A 19715-nucleotide genomic window follows, 5' to 3' on the forward strand; every position below is an offset into this window, starting at 1 on the left:
ACATTGTGACTGGTCATCATGCAATAGACTCTAGTTACAGCTCGGGATGACGGGGCAGACATGTTAATACTTAGTCTCGGAGTAGTGGTTATGTTTTGTGGAGCATAGTACAAGATATTTCCATTCTTGCACGCCGCCTTTACGGTTGGTGGATTGCATCCAATCCAGCTACTATCGCTTCAATGGGGTGGGCGCTACCATTAGTGTTGGAGCATTTCCCACGCTGGTCATGGGCACCAAGTTGGGCGGAAGCCTTTACCCTGTAGATAGAAGGTGGATAATTGCGCTGGTTATAGTTTCAATAGCCCTGTGAACTATACTTAGTGTCTAACAGGGCTTTGTAATTACTATTTCTCTCAAGAGATGAAACTTACTGGTCCACAAGTTTGTCCAGAAGGAGCTAGTCTTACTGTTTATCTTCCATGCAGTGATAAACACAGTATTCTATATTAGTGTCTATCACATAATATGAATGCTCTGATCCTGGTGATATCAACAATTAAGTTACAAGTGGAATATCCTTTCCCCGTGAATTGGTGCAAAATATCAATTCTACAGCAACCAGTGTTGGTGGTGATATTATAGATCTCAAAACCATCAATTACTCTATATGAGTCATTTCTTGTTAACATCCAGTACATACGACCATAGGGTGTGGAGAACAGGGCTTCCCGTCCGCTCAGCCGTACTTAAGCCACACGCCGGCCGGTTAGTAGTATGGTGGGTGACCACATGCGAATCCCGGCTGTTGTATGTTTTTCTTGCCCAGATTTTTTGGTTCTCGTCTTCGCGTTTGGACCAAATATGGGTTCTTCAAATCCGCTAGTCTACTGTAGGTATATACACTTTGGGTAATTAGAAACATGGATTCACTTTCGTTAATCAGGAAAATAAGATACCCGGGACTTAGCTAGAAATGCCTAAATGAGATTTTATTATATAAAAACCTTATGACAAGATCCCTGTAGCTACGGCGGACCATTACTAAAGGCCATGTAGGTCCCTTTTTCTTTCGTCGCGTATCACGCATCGCACCTCTGTTTTTATATATGTCGTCAGAGCTTTGGTTCCAATGCCGCATGAACAGGGCCTAGTAGCGGTCAGAACCCACCGTCTAGTGACTACAAGCGTCTGTGTATACTGTAGAATGTTTACGAGGTCATGATTACCGTGGGAGTGTATAGAGAGCTGAAGAATGATTATATTGATGTTGGTTTGTTGAATTGGTTGAAATCAGCAGACACCGCAATAAAGTTGGCCACCAGGGCCGGCTGCCCGATTCGTCCACATATATGTCTTGCCCATTTTATTACACCCAGTGGGTGATGGTTGCTACCGAAATTAACACTACCTTTGGCCAGTATGAGTTAGACGCCCAGGGGGGTACTCAAGTGACCGGGTGGTTTTATCATGCGGGTCTCCGTTGTCTCACCACCAACTGATATACCCCACACGGTCATCAATATTTGTCCCAGTCCGTCAATTCCATCCTCGCGGAAGGGTGGATCTTACGGAGTTCTCAATGCTCCGCTGCAAGAATGATTTCCTTCATCAGCCCCGCCGCCTCTTCCAGATTCTTACAGAAGCGACTTGCACGATGGGCCTCCAGAGTGACAACAGAAAAGTACACACTGCCGCAATTCTATTAGCATTGGATCTTGATCGCCAGCGAAAGTTGATGTGCACTCACCTCTGATCATAGACCTCATAATGTGACCAGATGGCCTTGGGATCCCTCCAAATGTGCCCCTTCTCCATCATTCCTGTCTCGAAGCAGTGGCTAGTTAGGAGCCGAGGACGCACTTTATTGTATACAGGATCTTGGTATAGCTCGGGAACGTCTTCTGGAGTCGCTGCTAGTGTCTTTAAAGCAGTTAGATTGCGCTCCCATCCGAGGTTGCGTCCAGCCTTGTTGATCGTGTTCACATGCGCGCGGATCGCTTCGACTAGAAGGACGCGGCGCTTGGACAGCGGAATGGAGGAGTCCCCGGCAGCTCGAATGAAGCGAGCGACTGCTGGCACTATCACCTGGATAATGTCGACGCGACCCAGATGGTAGTGTGCTTGGTTGACCGTCTCCCAACATGGAGGCGTGAAGCCAAATGTGGCCAGAGCGGCTAGCTGGACGACCATCTGGAAGACGCTCTTCGGGGACAGTCTGTGCGCCCGTAAGAAGGCCGAGCCGTAGCCTTCAAAGAGTAGGTATGCGTGTTCCGCGTCTTCTGTGGTCGCTGCGTACTGCCTTTGAACTTCGAGAATGCGCGTTTCAAGTGTTGGGTTGGTCTTGAGGGGCAGGTACATAGGAGAGAGGGCTGGGTTTTCAGGAATGACCGCGTCGTCCAGTGGAGCATGGCTGCGGATGGCTGTCGCTTGATCATCCAGAAGCTCAGTGAGCGTCAGAGCGTCCAGCATGCTGTGCTCGCCGATAAAACCAGACGCCCCGTTGCTGCAAACTACGAACTGGATAGACTTATCCTGCCAGCGGTTTGCAGCATCTTTGTGGCCTCCGAAATGGAACTGCCTTGCTCGCTCCGTTGCCGTCAGAGGCGTAGCTTCGTCCAAAGCCACGATGAAAGCCGATGATTCAATGGTGGCGATGCTGGCAGCATTCATTGGATCCAATAGCTGAAGCTCGTCCCTTGCCTCGTCCCATGAGGGTCTGTAGTCGGATGTGAAGATTGGCAAGTTGGAGCGGTCTAGGTCTTGACTTAAGATGGAGCGGAACGCTTGAAAGTAGTCAATGAACGCCGCCGGCTGACCTCCCACAAGAAGATCTAATTGGAATGCATGCCCCCGCCAAAATACCACGCAATACGTGGCACTTGGGTCTCTTTGGATTTCATCACTGCCAACGCGCGGTATCCGCACGCTGTTGAAGATGTATGGCCGATACGCAGTCGTCAGCTCCTGCTCATTAAGCACCGTGGGCTTGACCAACCCAGCCTCTAGCCTCAATTTGAATTGGGTCGCCGTCAACGTAAGCAGAGCAGCGCGCTCAGCTTGCGAATGCTGATGCTTGCTGAGCGGATGACTGAACCAGAAGTTAGACCAAACGAGCTGTGACCTGCGATCGAGGAAACCTGCATGGAGTTGCAGTTCATGCTCCCAGTTCTCGCAATCTGGGTCTGTGTGTCGAGCTACGGCGAGATCGTAGAGGCGGGTGCCCTTGCTGCCTGGTTTTTTGAATTCTTTAGTGAGACGAGCGGTGTTCTCGAATTCCTCCGGAGTTGCGAAAGCTTTGACGCCGGTAAGGTAGGCATCTAGTATTGCATCTAACGGAGGTAAGGGAAATTTCGGGCATTTATTAGGTATCGAGCCATTACTCTGGTTTGATGGCTGTAGCTGATCGTTTTCTGTCAAGTTGGTTGAATGGGTTGCGTTATTGTTCGTGGCGATCGCAATGCCGGTGTCGCCTTGCTGGAGATTCGATGCCTGTTGTCCTCCACTCAATGATAGAGTCTTACCAAACCGCTCTGGCAACCCATCCGGAACGAACTTGGATCGTTGTGCCACTAGATCAGCCAGTCCTTCCAGATTATTGGCATCAAGGATGTCGTGGACTCTAACATCGGCCCCCAGACTCTGTGCTAGCCAATTCTTGAATTCTATCGCAATTAAAGAATCAAGGCCGAGGTCGACTAGAGGTTCATTGAGGTCCAGCTGCTGTGCATTGACAGATACAAGAGAGGATATTTTCTTGATCTGCTCCTCTAGAATGATCGTCCGAGCTTCTTGCAGGCTTGTAGTAGCTTCGAGGCGCCGTCCTACTCCCATCCTCCCACCGGGGGTTGATAAGGAGGCCCCGTTGCTCTTGACGATGGATGCTGCACCAGCACCGGCCGTGCCAGGATGACTGATTAGATCAAGTAAAAGCTGCTTTTGATTTTGTGACACAGAGAGCTCGTTGACGGCTTTGATGATGCGATCGACATTTGTGAGGAGAGTTCTCGACGCGACCGCTTCTTTGACATTGACTACTGCATCCTCTCCCGCGAGCAACACCGTTTTCCCGACGTTCTTGTGATCTTGCACAGCCTTGAATGCGGATGCGACATCGGATATGGACACTGCACTCACAGGCACCAGATCATTCATGTCGCCATCTCGTAGCAACGATAGTACTGTTTTGAACGCTGCGCTTGCCTGGATAGGAAGGTGCCTTAGAAGTTGGACCACATCGAAGGATATGTATTTGGTAGCGCGATCTGCGATTGCGAAGGATGTGGACTGTTGGCTAAGATCAACAACTGTGCCGAATGCCTTTACTGATGCGGCCAACTCGATGGGAAGCGCTGTAGATGAAGCGTTGAATATTACGTCAACGCCTGCACCTTCGGTTAAGCGTAATAAAGCCTTTGAAAGTGCCACGCCTTCCGAATAGAGGATATGAGCTGCCCGCGTAGCGGTGAAAGACTGTAGAGCTTGTTTCTCTGCTTTTGTCTTGACTGTTGCCACCACCCGGACACCAAGAATATTTGCAACAAGTCCCACCGCATGTCCAAGAGCACCACCTGCGTTATGGACCAAGACAGTCTGCCCTGATTCAACCTGGGCACAGGAACGTAAGCAGTAATAAGCGAGCGAGATGTTCCGCGGAAGAGCCGCGGCGAGTTTGAAAGACCACGATATTGGAATCTTCTGCACGAATGCGCTTTTTACTCGTGTCCTAGGAGCAATGAGCAACCAACCGGTTATAACTCTGGGAGGCGTGTGGAGAGTTAATCTCCAACATACCTACTGGCAAAAGCAACACTGGTGTTCCAGGCGCAAACCCGTTCGCCGATCTGAAAAGAGTGCGTCAAGTCAGACCCCACGGCAGTGATGGTCCCCGCGCACTCCCCAATGCTGACGGAGTCTCCCCTTCTGCCAAGGATCACATCCACGTCTGCAGCATCTAACCCGAATGCTAGAGCCTTGACCTCAACTTCGTCCGGCCGCAAAGGAGCTCGTGCAATTTCGTCCGCGACAAAACATAGGCTACTCACTACTCCCGGCGTGGCGATAGTCATCTTGAGTGGTTCCTGGACCCTGTGCAACGGACGTGAAATGTACGTTGTTGGTGCGGACGATACGCTAGTTGCGATACCTTGGAATTTCTGGCCGCGCAGGACGACCACGGGTGTGGTTTCATCCCCTATGAATGAAGCATATCAGTAATGATTTTCTCTCTGGCACTAGGTATACCCGACGAAACTCACCGTCCTTCTGAAAAGCGGTGACATCAACCGACCCGGACCGTGGCCCTGAGGGTGAAAGAGCAGCGCATACATCAAGTTGACTTCCAGGTATAGTGGTGATATCAGCCTATAAGGTGGGTGGTGAGTTCATGCTCTACAAAACATCTACATTTGAAATCCTAGGGCGTCTCACCGTAACAGTAACTTCCTCAATGGAAGTCAGCATTGCCGTGCCAACAGTGCAGTGGCGGAAGTACAAAGGCAGAACAATGTGCATCAGCGCATCAAACGTCGCTGGATGGATAGTATGCGGCTGTTGGTACCGGGATGGCATACACTGCGCTACGTCAGGGATGACAACTTTCCCGAGAGCCTGGCATTCGCCGATGAGCAGCTCCTTGATCGTCGCAAAATATTTCCCGTAGTCGATCCCATTGCGCCGCATTTCCTCGTATAGCGCATTGTGCTCGATGGGTTGGGTGCAGGCTTCCCTGGTCTGCTGCAAGCGATTGCGCAGATCGGACAGTCCTTGCAATTCTTCGCGGCCTCCGTCAACCTCGTTCCGTTCGGTTTCGTATTCAAGCCTGATATGCCCCACACAGTTTAGACTCCATGTCTGTGCGTCTGCTGAAGACGTAATTTGAAATCTTTCCCAATTTGATGATTGGGGGAAACCGGTGCCATGGGCAGATAGTGCCGAAAAGCTTATCATGACCTCAACCTTTCCAGGAGACTCGGGGATCATGATGGCCTTGGAATAGTTTACCTGCTTCAAGTGAAACCGCTTGATCTTGCGAGCGCCCCTTTCGTCGTTCAGCTGACATGTTGCTTCCATGGCCATTGTGAGAAAGCTCGATCCTGGAAGAATAGCGAAACCGTCAATGACATGCTCTGACAGCCAGGGCTGCGCGTCGATGCTGAGGATGTTTCTCCAGAGAGGTTCCAGCGGGGTGCTTCCAACGAGCCTCAAACCTAAAAGCTCATGGTAAGGATATTTTCGGAAGCGGTATTCCTTGCTTAGCCGCGATTCGTGCCAGTAATGATTGGAATAGTCCCATGCATAGGGGGGTAGGTCGAGGACCATATTATGCATTTTTGCACCGCTGTTTATTGCGTTCACAGCCTCAATGTCAACTTCTATGCCCCACTCGAAAAGTTTCCCGGCGAGGTTGAGGACGGTCGAGTACGCGTTGTTGCCGCGGACAAGGGCGGATGCGTACTTGTGATCAACCTTGTTCGGTCCATTCATCAGGGTTTGCTTTGTAGGCCCTGCGAGCGCTGAATGAGGCCCGACCTCCATAATCACGCGAGACGTGGGTTTTACCCCGAGACCTCCACAGGATGCCAATAAAGCATCTGGAAATCGCACTGTGGACACGAGATTCTGCACCCAGTAGTGAGGACCGAAGCCAGATACCTTCAGCTCACCAGTTACAGATGAGAAGAACTGGATGTCCTCACAGGCCTCGAACGTTTCCAAACCCTGTAGCGCGTTCAGATACTGATCTGCCACAGCCTTCATGTGGTGCGAATGATATGCCACGTCGACCGACAGTAGCTTTGCCATGATAGACTCGCCATCTAAGAGCGCTTTTAAATCCTTGAGAGCATCCATGTCGCCTGAGATTGTCGTGCTGCTTGGGCTATTGATACAAGCCAATGATAACCGGTTACTGCCAATACGGTTGATGTAACTGTACGCAGTGATTTCGTTGAGGGTCGTAACAAGCATTCCACCAGGCGTGCTGGTTACCTGCTTTACTAACTGCGAGACTTTGCTGCGATGAAATGAAGCGTACAGAGCCCCAGAACGTGACAGCGCACCAACAGCATACGCAGCCGCTATCTCACCACTGGAATGTCCGACTACAGAGTCTGGGTAAACTGAGAAACTGTTCAGGAGATCGACTAACGCGATCTGAAGGGCTGTCGTAGCGGGCTGTGATATCTCACTCTCATTTATCCGAGATGTGGCTTGATCACGAGTCAACATCTCAATCAGGCTCCATTCGGAACCCAGGTTCCTGAGTATCTCTTCAGACTCCCGCATGGAATTAGCGAAACTTGACTGCGTATGAAGAAGTTCACGGCCCATTTCATGCCACTGTGCTCCCTGGCCAGTGAAGATCAGAGTGAGTTTAGGCTTGCTCGCTGCCCTTTCCGGTTGTCTATCAATTGCGCGCGAGGCGGCGGCGAGGAACTCCTCCACCGTGCTGGCAACGAAGCTTGTACGAACGGCGAATTTTGAGCGCCGCTCTGACAGTGTGTATGCCAGCTGGTGGAACTTTTCTGAGGGGAGATGAGGCTGGGAGCCAACCCATTGCTTCAAATTGTTGAGGCTGTTGATCAAGGACCTGGGGGACTTCGCTGAGACGACGAACAGATTACCTTCGCTATCCGCTCCATTGATACCCATCGCTTCGCTGATGCCATTATGGGAATTGGCCCCATTGCTTCGTTGATCGGGCTGAAAGGCTTCTAAGATGGCCGCGACGTTTGTCCCGCCGTAGCCGAATGAATTAATCGCCGCCCGTCGCAGCCCCGCCGTTGACCATTCTTCGAGGCGCTGCGGAATTCGAATATTCCGCTTTGCTAGATCAAGGCCATCTTTTACATTCAGCAAGTCTGGGGTCGCTGGAATGAAGCCCTTCTCCAGTGCTAGAACCGTCTTTATCAGACCTGCTAAGCCGCTTGCACTCTCGCAGTGTCCTAGATTTGCCTTGACTGATCCGACCAAGAGTGGTTGGCTTCTCTGGATGTTATCGCAGAATACCTTGGAAATTGAGTTGATCTCAGCATTATCCCCAGCTTGCGTTCCCGTGCCGTGAGCCTCAACGTAGCTCGTCATGCTCGGGTTCAACCCGGCATTCAAGTGTATCGACCGCATCAGGTCTTCCTGTGCTTGCGAGCTGGGGAGCATAATCCCGTTTGTCTTGCCGTCTTGGTTGATGCCAGTATTTCGGACGATAGCGCGAATTGGGTCTCCAGCGTCGAGGGCATCGGACAAGCGCTTCAGAACAATCGTGGACACGCCTTCGGATCGCGCGTAGCCCTTCCCGCGGTCATCAAAGGCGTAGCACTTACCATCGTCGTTCAACATACTGTAACGCGATGAGCCTATTGCCATGGGGAAATTGGGTTGGACACTAGACTCACTGTAGCTTGCTCATGGCAATGGTCATGTCTGGCGAAAGTAGTAGGTTCGTGCCGCCCACAAGTGCCATATCCGTCTCCCTTGATCGGAGCCCTTGCACAGCCAGATGGAGGCCCACCAAGCTCCCGGAGCAGCCGGTGTCTAGTGAGAAACAGGGCCCCCTCAGGTCGAATGTATATGAAACCCGTCCGGATGTGATCGCCTCTCCACAACCAGTAAGCTGATATTTCGCCAGATCTTGCGGGTCTCGATAGGCGTTGCGGTCGTAATCACGACTGACAGTCGCCACATGTACCGATGTCTTGGAGCCACCCACACTATCTAGCGGCAAACCGGCGCTCTCTAGCGCTTCATAAGCCGTCTCCAGATGGATTCTTTGCTGGGGATCTAGCCCATTTGCCTCTGCGGCAGGAATATTAAAAAATGCAGCATCAAAGGCAGCGAGGTCACGGTCGATGTACCCGCCGCCCTTTTGGTTGTGTGCAGCTTCGGCATTAGGATGCGGATGGTGGAAAGACCTCCACGTGTAGCGGTCGGCTGGGATTTCCGACCAGCCTGTTCTTCCATCTGCGAGCATTTGCCATAGTTCTTCGGGACTGTTGGCTCCACCGGGAAACCTACAGGCCATGCCAATGATGGCGATGGGCTCTAGGTCTTGTATTGCGTGAGGCATGGTGTTGGTAAATTGATGGTGAGGAGGAAGGGAGAAACCAAGGTAAGTGCTGGTGACATGGAAAAGACGAATGTTCCTGAGAAGGGAGTATACATAATTTATAGATTCTGTCGGCCCAGGCAGTTTTCCTTCTTGCTCCGTTCTTTTTACTTCGGATTTTCCAACTCAACCAGCGTCTCCGTGGAAATGGCCCCCAAAAACGCCATCCGACAAGGGATGGTCTCCCACGGAGTTACAACGACTACGGTTCCGTGGTGCTTATGGCGAAAAACTGCCATGAACACTATCTCTATCTCGGAGTCGGATATGAACAGGATATGGACTCGCTCAATTGTGCGATATTGATGGGGGGCCTAGAACATAACCCCTGCTCCGGCTATGGGGGCCGAGAACATAACCCCTGCCCTCGCCAAGTTATATCAGCAGCTGTCAGCGGCGGAGCCGACTCCCACGTTGTATTAGGGAAACCGAAGAATTCTTGTCATATCGTTCAATCTTCAATTTGAACTCACATCCGCGAATTTATCCGGAATTACCCGTGGAACTCCGGCAACTACGGACCTTGACTCCATTAGTTTGACTAAGATTAATTTCTAATAAGCGCCTGGGGGTCATCATGCTGAAAAAAGCTGAAGGGCAATTGAAATATCCTGAGGATCTTTCATGATCCGATATCACCTTCCCAGAAAGAGATCGGTCTGCTCTTCCCAATATATCTCGGCTGTGCATAATATATAATCTCCATCACAATATTCATACAACTATCGCAATCAACAATGGTGTTAGATGTCGCAGAGCCTCACGGCCTAAATGGTCATTCCAGAGAGGCAAACTCCAGAAAGCCTGACATCGCTCGCTTTGCCTTTTCTGGCGCTCCACTTGAGGGGCTTCTGAAAGATGAATTAGTCGCTTCTCGACCACCACACGACATTATCCGCTCTCGCCTTCCCTTCGACAAAACGGATAGTTACTGGTGGGACACTACTGGCGTCGTCCTAAGCAAACTCATGCTTCAAGCTGGCTATCCACTAGGCCTGCACTATAAGACACTCGCATACTTCTACGACGTTGTCTTGCCAGCATGGGGTCCCATTCCCCTCAAGACAGACGGGCAACCTGGTGGTCGACCTTGGAAGGCCACCTTCCTCGAAGACGGGTCCACGTATGAGCCCAGCCTCAATTTGCGAACCACAGGTACCACGGAGACCACTGTCCGCTTCTCGATTGAATGCAGCGATGCGCGCTCTGGCACCACCGAGGACCCGCTCAACCAGAAAGCGGCGCACGACCTCGTCATGCGCTGCGCAGCTGCAGATCCTGAATTTGACCTCACTCTATACAACTACATGCGGGAGGCGCTGATGTTCGATGACGTAGAAGCCCGCCGCCTGAAGCAAGCGTTCCCGGACTGTCAATCGCCGCAGATTTTTTTCGCCTTTGACTTTGAGCGCAGTGGAAAGATTCTTGGCAAGTGCGCTCCGTTTCTCAGCTGGAAGAGCAAGCAGTTAGGAATAACACAGAAGGAACTCGCGCTTCGAGTCATTGCGGGAGTTCCGGAAGTTGGACCGCTGTACAAGGACGCCCTCGCGGCGTGGGATAAATTCATGGTGTCGTTCCCTGGTCATCTCGGCGGGGAGCCGTCACCCGAAAGCTTAAATTTTGATGTTGTGAAGCCGGGCAAATCCTCCAGGATCAAAGTTTACATTCGTCCGTTCAAGACCTCGTTCAATTCCGTCAAGTATTTTTACACCCTTGGGGGACTACTCAACGACGATGCAACGGCCAAAGGCGTCGACCTCCTGCGTACCTTCTATGAAGTCGTCTTCGACATCAAAGACGGCGAAGAAGATAAAGAGCTTACCGAATATCATCCAGGCTGGGGTAGCGTGCTGTTCAACTGTGCTTTCAAGCCTGGGACGGCGCTTCCGGTACCGCAATTCTACATCACGATATGGAAGTTCATGCCCAGCGACCAGTCTATCATTGAGCGACTCACTGCGTTCTGGCGACGTATAGGCTGGGCTCATCAGGCTGATAAGTATGCGCATGATTGGCAGGAAACATTGTGAGTCATGAATTATTTCTAATGGTGTATCTATTAGCTAACAAGAGTTTAGCCCGTGGCTTGACGGCAGGGGATCGGGGAACATTGACGCGCTGTCGCTGGCTTACAAGGACGATGGGTCTGGTATATACCAGAGCGTTTACTATTCACCTATGGCGCACGTTGCGGCTGAGAAGCTGGGATATGCATAAGCAAAGGCCCCCCTTGATAAAGAGTAGTAGGTGTTAGATAAACGGAGCGTTATTAGTGTCATTTTAAAGACCATTAAGCTATCTATCGTATGATCATAAGTAAGACCACTCGATTTCGAAGTAGTAACTTCCCTGAAGTGATATAGAATGATGATTTGACCAATCCAAAAACCAAGCGAGTGTGGCTGCAATGCCTTTTTGGAAAAAACAGATTAGGGTCAATCAAGCTTCCACTGTATACGGATCTAGCAAACTACATATAAGAATTGGCCGATCTAGACGCCAAAATGTTGATACCGACCTTCCTCGATCCCGGGACAATCTAGGCGGGAATCGAACTAGTACTGTTGCAAGGAATACCACCTGGCTACAAAAGATATCTAGACACTTCTGAGCTCCGTGGGTACCCTTTTATGCACGATCTTCTATTGCGACAGGTATATATGTGTAGGAAATCTCAAATAGGACCGGACTACGCGAAGCGAGGCCTCGATAATGGCAAACAAGCAGGCGACGATGGCGGTGACGCTTGGTAGAATACCCCCAATTTACCACACTACATCCCTGGCAAGCCACCTATGCTGCTGCCATTCCAGAATCACTCTTCTTGGTGTCCCGGGGCAACCTCCGCCATTCTATTGCCAATCCCACAAAGAAAGCAATCGCCGCAGTAGCAAGAGCCAGCAAAAACACGGTCTTCAATGCGCTTGTGTACGCATCAATCACCTTAGCTAGTCTTTCTGGAGCGACCAACCGCCTAAAGTCTGCAGCACCCGCAGCAACCACTGCTGCGCTGTCTACACCCTTGACCTTCCGTAGATTCTTCATCAGTTTGTCCGTGAACAGGTTCTGGGCAATGCTCGTCGCCAGGGCCCCCCCCAGGCATTGGAAGAACATGATCAGCACACAGCCTGTTGGTACATTCTCCTTGTCCAGAACGACTTGCACTGCTAAGATTGGGATCTGGCCGCACAGACCGTAGCCAATGCCACTAACAATCTGATACCCTACCCAATTGGACAACGGACTATCCGCTCGGATAATCTGGAAGAGACCACCTCCGATCGCGAGGAAGGGAGCACCGGCCCACATGAAGGGCACATAGTAGCCAATCCTGGAGATGATCCATCCTGCGCTCAGAGTCGTCAGGCTCATGGAAATACACAGTGGGAGTAGCTGAATTCCCGAGTCTCTGGCGCTGACGCCTTTCACGGATTGGAAGTACATTGGCCAGTAGTAAGTCTGTACCACAATTGCCAGCTGGAGGAACATCATGAAGGCGCTCGCGGCAGATACTGTACGGTTGCGAAACAGGTGAAGTGGAATCGTGCAGCTGTGTTTCGTCAGTAACTCAAGGAGCCAGCCAAATTTGCCTCCCTTGGAGCAACTCACCTATTCCGATCTTTAATTTGCATCGCAATGAACAGGGCCAAAATCAAGACAAATCCAACCAGGCAGCCATAAACCTTGGAATTCGACCATGGGTAGACGATTCCTCCCCATTGTAGTGCGAGCAACAGACAGACTATCGAGCCAACCAACACCGTAGCCCCCAGCATGTCCAACTGCCGTAGCTTTTGATTCGGCGGTAATCCTGCTTTGACAGCCGGGGGAGGGCTGCGGAGAGCGAACCATATCAGAGCAAGTCCAACTGCTCCGAATGCTGTGATGTGTCAGTCCATGCTCTTCCGATTCCCCCTTTCACAGCGAGTGACTGACGAAGATTGATCCAGAAGCAAAACCGCCAAGTAAGCTTCGGATTATCAGTTATGACCCCCCCGATGAGTGGTCCCGAGACCGATCCGACGCCATAAACTGCCGAGATCATCCCCATCAGCATGGCACGCTTTCTCAAAGCCACGCAGTAGGACACGATCACCGCCGCCCCGCTGAGCAACCCGGCAGCGCCGATGCCAGAAATTGCGCGTCCGACTATCAGCATCGTTGAGCTCTGCGCCACAGCGCAGATGATGGAGCCCAGTTCAAAAATGAGCATCAGCACGATGTAGGACCACTTCACGTCGTAGAACGTGTATATACGGCCGCAGGTGGGCAGAAGCGACATTTGCGTGACGAGGTAGGAGGCGCCGTACCAGCCGATATCGTTCAGACTGTTGAAGTCGCTCGTGATGCGGGGGATCGCCGTTGCTGTTTTCTTTAGTTAGTTGGATGGTCTCCTTGATGACGGTTGCTTCTTGTCCTCGGAGTATTGAAGACGCGTACACAAAATGGTGTTATCTAGAGACAACATAAACCCCGAACCCATCAAGGCCATGCCCAGAAACCTAACATCCCACCCATCGAGATACATAGATGTATCCTCGTCCACCGATGTGCCATCTACCTGCTCCTCTGCCGATGGCAAAATTTCACCGTCATCCTTTTCGCTAACTAATCCAGCGACTTGGCTGTCCTCCGGCGTGGTATGCGACATGCTTGCCACGAAGTCGACCCCTTCAACCGTGTAATTTCATATGGGAAAGCACCCGAGCGAGATAAGACCGACTGAGGAGATGGCGGCCCGAAGTACTCGGTGGAATTTTAGGAACGCGCGCTCCTCTTTTACAGGATGACAGAACCCCTGCTCGGAACGGAGCGCTAGAGACTCGAACCCGTCTCATTTCAGCTTAGTAGCTTTTGGGCACCTATGGTGCCGGGGTTAGAATCCCTGTCAGTTGCGGAACGTCGGATGGTGTGGCCGATACTGTAGACGGGGGACTGGGTCTAGAAGCCTCTTAAGTTAACTGTTTGCATTGTGGTTTGAGGAATCGGGGGAATGGGTGCGTCACTAATTTAGCCTAGGTTATCGGTACCGATAGGCAGTGTAGGATCTAGTAATAACTGGTAGACGGCCTCGTAATTTCACTAGCATCATCTTGATAAATTAGGGTTAGACTTTCTTTAAAGATGGGCTCCTTGAAAATCATCCCACTGTTAGATTACCATTCTATAGTCCAGGTTGATACAAAGGGTAATACATTTCATGTAGAAGAAGGCAGACAGACGCGTATCTCCTGAAATAGATTTCTTAGAATATTTATCATTAGGAAAGATCATGTTCTTTGCCATTAGTGTAGGGACCAAAGGGAAAACCCGGGGAGTTGTTGGTGAGCTGCAAATGTCGGCATCGGTGAATGGATTGAGCGACATTGGTTATCAGCGCCACTACACTAGATACACTGATCAGCGACTGGCTGGGCTCTATAGTTACTCATACTTCAATATTAATTGACTTCTACCACGAGAGTGACTAGACCAGGGAAATGCCCTCCCCCCCTGATTATCGATCAGTTGATCAACCCCACCATGTCAAAGCCTCGTCGTGCTCATCGCCATTAGAATGAGGGGGATGACAGTTCGACTCTGGCGAAACTGTGGCTTATGATCTAGCTACGGTATGATCCTTCCACCAAACAAAAAGTGATGTTCTCACGATATGCTGAAAAGAATCCGGAGGGTGCGCCGTGACGGATTACTGAGTTCGCTGCGCCACCACTCCGCTACTCCGCCATCTCGCTGTTTACCTTGACGCCTTGGAGAAACCTCTTCTTTCCTATACTAGCGTCATGGTGCAGGCGAATCCAGCTTAGAAGTGAATGTTATATGCTAGTGATGCTGTTCCGAGCCCTCTTTGTGGTTCTCGACGGACTCCCGATTGCCTTCATATGTGGTTCATTTCAATCGATGATAGAGAAGAGGCCAAAAATTGGACATTCTCTTAGTCCATATTCCATCTATTCCAATATGTATATGATGCCTAGATGGCAGCAGTAAACGTCCATCAATGTTCCTCAATGCACCACGTCCGGACCTTATTCGGTCCCCATTTCACTGTTCTCTTGGCAGCACCCTCGATCTTCTCACTGTACAGCTCGTCCTCTTGGTTCGTTTCCCTTAAGTTGCGAAGCGTCATTGTTAGCCGCTCGTCGGTAATCTAGCTAGGTTGTTGGCAACACATACTTATACAATGTCACGGTCACGTTGATAGGCCGGGAGCCTAATTCGAAGACTTCCACCTGCGTAGCAGCATGGGTGGCAAACAACCCACAGGCTGCGAATGAGGGCTTTGAAAGAAGAATTATCGTGGGCTAATGCCAAGATCAGACGAGGAATGAGATCTACTTGACACAATAGATGTGGGAGGTTAGTGGGACAGAAGCTTTTTCTGTATGGAAGTTGAAAAAGATGACAGGCTCTCAACAAATGAAGCAAAGGCCTGTCTTTGCTTCAATTCTCCTCACGATCTCATCTGCTTTTCTGTTCTGGGCTTTGTTGATTGGTTCTCTGTCGGGCAATTAAGGGGCAAACTTGCAGATATCTCAGTTATCTATGTCTGTGTACCATGTCTATCGACAACCCTAATTAAACTATATATACAACCATTCTAGCTCATGACCCTAATGGCCCACTAATTGAAATAATAACCCGAGCTACTTGAAAGTCGCACCCCCTGTATACCTAAAGGCTGAACCCTTATTTCAAATTACCCCGATATGATATTGCAGTGAACTAGAAGTATCTAAAGTGGGCTCACCTGACTGTTATATCTTAATCATGATCTGATTTTAAGTTATAACTAGCTAGGTAGGTTAAGATACAAACAATCTATCATATAGTATAATATAAGTAGATTAAAGCTCAAAACTTACTTTCCTTATGATTGAATATGAATATCATATACAATATAAAGGTCACAAAAACCTGAAAAATGGAAAAGTAAGAGTACACATATAGATCAAAGTAAAAGAACTAGAGAGGTAGGATCAAATGATTATAGTCAGAAGAGGACCCGATATTTCTATTAATGCATGCGAATGTTTATGTACTGTGGGGACTAACCTTTGATGTGGTTACTAGACATGAGCATTAGGCTGTGTCGCCTCCAAGCCAACTATCTACTTGTACTATCTCTACTCCTGGGCATCATATTTAACTTGAAACCGAGCAGTCTACTTCCAGCTTTGTACTAACATTGTGATTGGCCTCCCTTTGTTTCATCTGACTGAGGTTAATCTTTACTATTATTCACTAAGATAGATAACCAGTTGCAGAGCTCTTGGGAAGAGCCCTAAAAGTGAAGAAACCGCTAGAGATGAGAACAAACCCCTCTGATAGTAGAATCCCACGGGAGACCGTGGTAAAAGCCTCATGGTAGATGGAGACCATGAAATGAATGGAAGGAACAATCATTGAATTTTTCGTTTGAGATAATCAGCAGAGGAAACTACTCGAGATAGAAAGGTTAGATATGTCCTGGAGCTTTCACGTGGCCTAGACAATAACTGGCCCCCTCAAAGTGGAGATCCAACATGGTATTGGGGCTCGCCGGGAGCAAGTTGGATGTGGTCAGTTGAGTGTTGATCATATTGGTTTCTAACCAAACCTTTAGTACATACGACCATAGGGTGTGGAGAACAGGGCTTCCCGTCCGCTCAGCCGTACTTAAGCCACACGCCGGCCGGTTAGTAGTATGGTGGGTGACCACATGCGAATCCCGGCTGTTGTATGTTTTTTCTTCCATGTTTTATTGAATTTAGCACTTGGCCTGCTCTGGCTTCACGCCCTTCACCTACCTTCACTTATTTATTAGTTACCTATAAATTTTTAGATTCCCTTAGCCTATTAGCTAGAACAACCTGGTCACATTAAATTTCTACTCAGATGTGGGATACTTCTATCATTATCTATATTTACTCCCCTTCTCCAAATTTCACGGCAACAGCCTAAGATATTCTCAGGGGGATTTGCCTCAATAAGTTATTTTACTTCGAGAAGACAGGAAAACTAGCTAGATGTTTAGTAGATAGACACTTAATAAAAAGGTCATAACAAAGCGCAACCTGTCCAGCAATTCCTGCCATATACAGCCCCATCACACCATGTTCACTGGCATGGCAATAGTCCTAATACCTCAAGACTCAGCAACTGTTTCCCTTCAAGAACCCTTTGGTCGAGTTGCATGAACACTCAACACCAATCAAACCTGGACCAAAACCAGCTTCACACCTTGGGACTACAGCGATTTCCAACGCAGGTGGCATTACAAAAAGGCTGTGCTTTAGCTATAGTAGGAAAGGTATATAGCCACTTCCACATTTATTTGTAAGATGTGCGAAGAACCTATTAGTAGATAAGGAAATACCATATATCACTAGCTCTCACATCCACCAAAAAAAAAAAAAGGTAGTTCATATGCACACTTAGCCAGCTGTTCCCTTAGCAAAAGCGCCTGCAATTTCAGTAAGACTCTTTTTTTCAGCAAGAAGCAATCCAAGTAAAATACGGGATTTCTGAGGATTAAGATAACCACTAGCGATGTGGGTAGAGCTGGTGCTGGCGATTTCTGCGTAAGGCACTTCACCACTGCCTGTACGGAAGCTCTGCACCACTGGGATGCTGTAATTGTTGACTACGTCTTCAATGGCATCGTTAAAACGTGTACTAACCCCACCGGCACCGGCTCCTGCGATCTTTTATAACCATCAGTTGCTCTTTCTGCTCTTTATTTTGCTCTTTGGATCAAAGCAAGAAACTCACCACTATTCCCTTCGCTCCACGGTTGACTGTGTCGTATATCGTCTCGTTCTGCATATCTTGGTACGAGTAGAGAATGTCCACCCTTGGAATTGAATTTATCTCAGAAATGTTGTAGGTGGACCTCCCAGTGGGTAGTGTCGGTGGAAAGAAAAAGTATGGTGTCCCACCAATGACCTGGCCAACGTTGCCCATCTCAACGGCTTTGAAGGTGTCCATGGTGTTTGCATTTGTCTTGGTAACGTAATATGTGGAGACAATTCGGTCATTCATAACAACAAGGGCGCCGCGGTTCCTTGCGTCTTTGCTGACCGCCACAGTGACAGATTCAATAAGATTATACGGTCCATCCGCGGAAATGGCAGACGCAGGGCGCATCGCTCCGACGATAACAACAGGTTTGCTGCAATTTAGGGTCGCGTCCAAGAAAAAGGCGGTTTCCTCCAATGTGTCGGTGCCATGGGTCACGACAGCGCCGGACATGGCGTCATCCTCGCAAACACATTGGTTGATCTTTTTAGAGAGGTCCAATAGGATGGTCGAGTTCACATCTTCGCTGCCAACATTTGAGACTTGGTCACCAACAACGTTGCTAATGTTCTTAATTGAGGGCACAGCATAAATAAGATCTTCAACGGAGAATACACCGGAAGTGTAGTTCGTGTTTGAGGAGCCATTTCCGGCGATAGTGCCACCTAAGAAGATGTTAGATGGTGTTGAGATTTACACGACTGCTTCGATGGCAAGAATACCGGTTGCAAAGATTGTTATGTTGGGTAGCTTGGGATCAAAATTCAAGAACGTTGTGTTGCAGGTCACATTCATATCCACAGCTCTTGGGAAGACATACGCTGCAGTCTCTCCGATAGCTGCTAGCAAAGCAGTGATCAAGATGGTCCGAAGGTAAAGCATGGCTGCTGTCATCAGGGACTCGTTGTCTAGCTAGCAATGATCTCAAAATGATTGTTCAACGACAGGCAAGATCAGTATGAGTGGTTAAATTATCTCCCTGCAGTGAACTGATGATTGACCGGCTATTTGTACTTATCCCTAGTCTTATATATTCTTAAATTTTCCTGTCAGCGTCACGTTTACATCATCCACTATATCTAAATCCATCCTCAATGAAAGGCCGGAAATCTTGAAAAGGCCATGCATTTATCCTTGGTAAAGGTGGCAAGCATATATCTAGCAAAATGGAAATCGTCCAAAGTATTAGCCATGTATGGAGGTCGATGTTCAACAGGCTGACGTAGTGGTTTCTAGTAACCTATCCTACTAGGCCAATTGGGATTTGCCGGATAGTTGTATAAAGATTTATTCGTTGGGTTGAAGTCATGATCATATTTCAATATTATAGAATCATACATTTACATCACCACTTACCACCTATTGCTAGCATACAGCTATTAAACCCTGCGGTATAGAGTATATACGTAGTAATAAAGTCCAAGAGTTAAACCCTTTCCACCATGGCGAAGAAACTCTGAATAAATTGACTAAGAGGGAGGGAGGTTCTAGACCAGATTCAACTTTTATAGCATGGATGTGAACAGCCGCATGCAGGCAATAGGTAATAATAAGTAATGATGTAAACTAGTGAGTTCTTCTAGTCATTGACCGCACATAATTTCTGAATATAATTGTCTGGTCAGTTCTGATTGAGTTTGGACAGCGCTAAAATGGTTCGTACTGATAGTAGAAAGTTGAATTTCCATTATTAGCAACATAACTGCTCTGGAACTTGAAGATATGGTGCTGTCACATTCTCCCCTGATTTGGATGGGTTTGGCTCCGGAACGGAGGGGCCTAGACTCCGAAGCCATAGAAGCAGTTGGAAGTAATAACTAGTGTCTGTGCAACAGCATTGTGTCCTAGATATGTCAAAGATACCCTGCATGTCCAGGAGTGCAGACAGCAT

At 49.0% G+C, this 19715-nt stretch overlaps 4 protein-coding genes across 4 annotated transcripts; 1 reads left to right on the plus strand and 3 right to left on the minus strand.

Moving 5' to 3' along the window:
- Positions 1–1209: 1209 nt before the first annotated feature.
- Positions 1210–9004, minus strand: P168DRAFT_330257 (ketoacyl-synt-domain-containing protein; the record flags this gene model as incomplete). Its single annotated transcript, XM_024841563.1, has 6 exons — positions 1210–1631; positions 1691–4666; positions 4735–5134; positions 5199–5304; positions 5371–8278; positions 8334–9004. The coding sequence occupies 6 exons, from the start codon at positions 9002–9004 to the stop codon at positions 1520–1522; spliced, it is 7173 nt and encodes a 2390-aa protein (XP_024689009.1). The 3' UTR covers positions 1210–1519.
- A 485-nt stretch (positions 9005–9489) lies between these two features.
- On the plus strand, positions 9490–11307 carry P168DRAFT_330258 (aromatic prenyltransferase). The gene is made up of 2 exons (XM_024841564.1): positions 9490–11069; positions 11122–11307. Exons 1-2 carry the CDS (start codon positions 9781–9783, stop codon positions 11258–11260), a joined length of 1428 nt encoding a protein of 475 aa, XP_024689010.1. The 5' UTR covers positions 9490–9780; the 3' UTR covers positions 11261–11307.
- Positions 11308–11878: 571 nt separating this feature from the next.
- On the minus strand, positions 11879–13568 carry P168DRAFT_259814 (MDR family MFS transporter; the record flags this gene model as incomplete). The annotated part of the gene is made up of 4 exons (XM_024834641.1): positions 13484–13568; positions 12980–13408; positions 12653–12923; positions 11879–12593 (listed from the first exon to the last, which is right to left on the minus strand). Coding segments are annotated over exons 1-4 (1467 nt in total), but the record flags the coding sequence as incomplete, so codon positions are not given.
- A 3892-nt stretch (positions 13569–17460) lies between these two features.
- On the minus strand, positions 17461–18619 carry P168DRAFT_299830 (asparaginase ahrA; the record flags this gene model as incomplete). The annotated part of the gene is made up of 3 exons (XM_024838366.1): positions 17461–17730; positions 17798–18489; positions 18547–18619. 3 exons carry the CDS (start codon positions 18617–18619, stop codon positions 17461–17463), a joined length of 1035 nt encoding a protein of 344 aa, XP_024689012.1.
- Between the last annotated feature and the right edge of the window lie 1096 nt (positions 18620–19715).

The sequence above is a fragment of the Aspergillus campestris genome (assembly GCF_002847485.1).
Source record: "Aspergillus campestris IBT 28561 chromosome Unknown P168scaffold_14, whole genome shotgun sequence".
Lineage (NCBI taxonomy): Eukaryota > Fungi > Ascomycota > Eurotiomycetes > Eurotiales > Aspergillaceae > Aspergillus > Aspergillus campestris.

What these genes read in the sequence shown, in the direction of transcription:
- P168DRAFT_330258 (XM_024841564.1), top strand. Translation starts at nt 9,781, where the DNA reads ATGGTGTTAGATGTCGCAGAGCCTCACGGCCTAAATGGTCATTCCAGA. An exon ending in CATGATTGGCAGGAAACATT is followed by an intron (nt 11,070 to 11,121) that starts GTGAGTCATGAA and finishes ACAAGAGTTTAG; the next exon opens with CCCGTGGCTTGACGGCAGGG.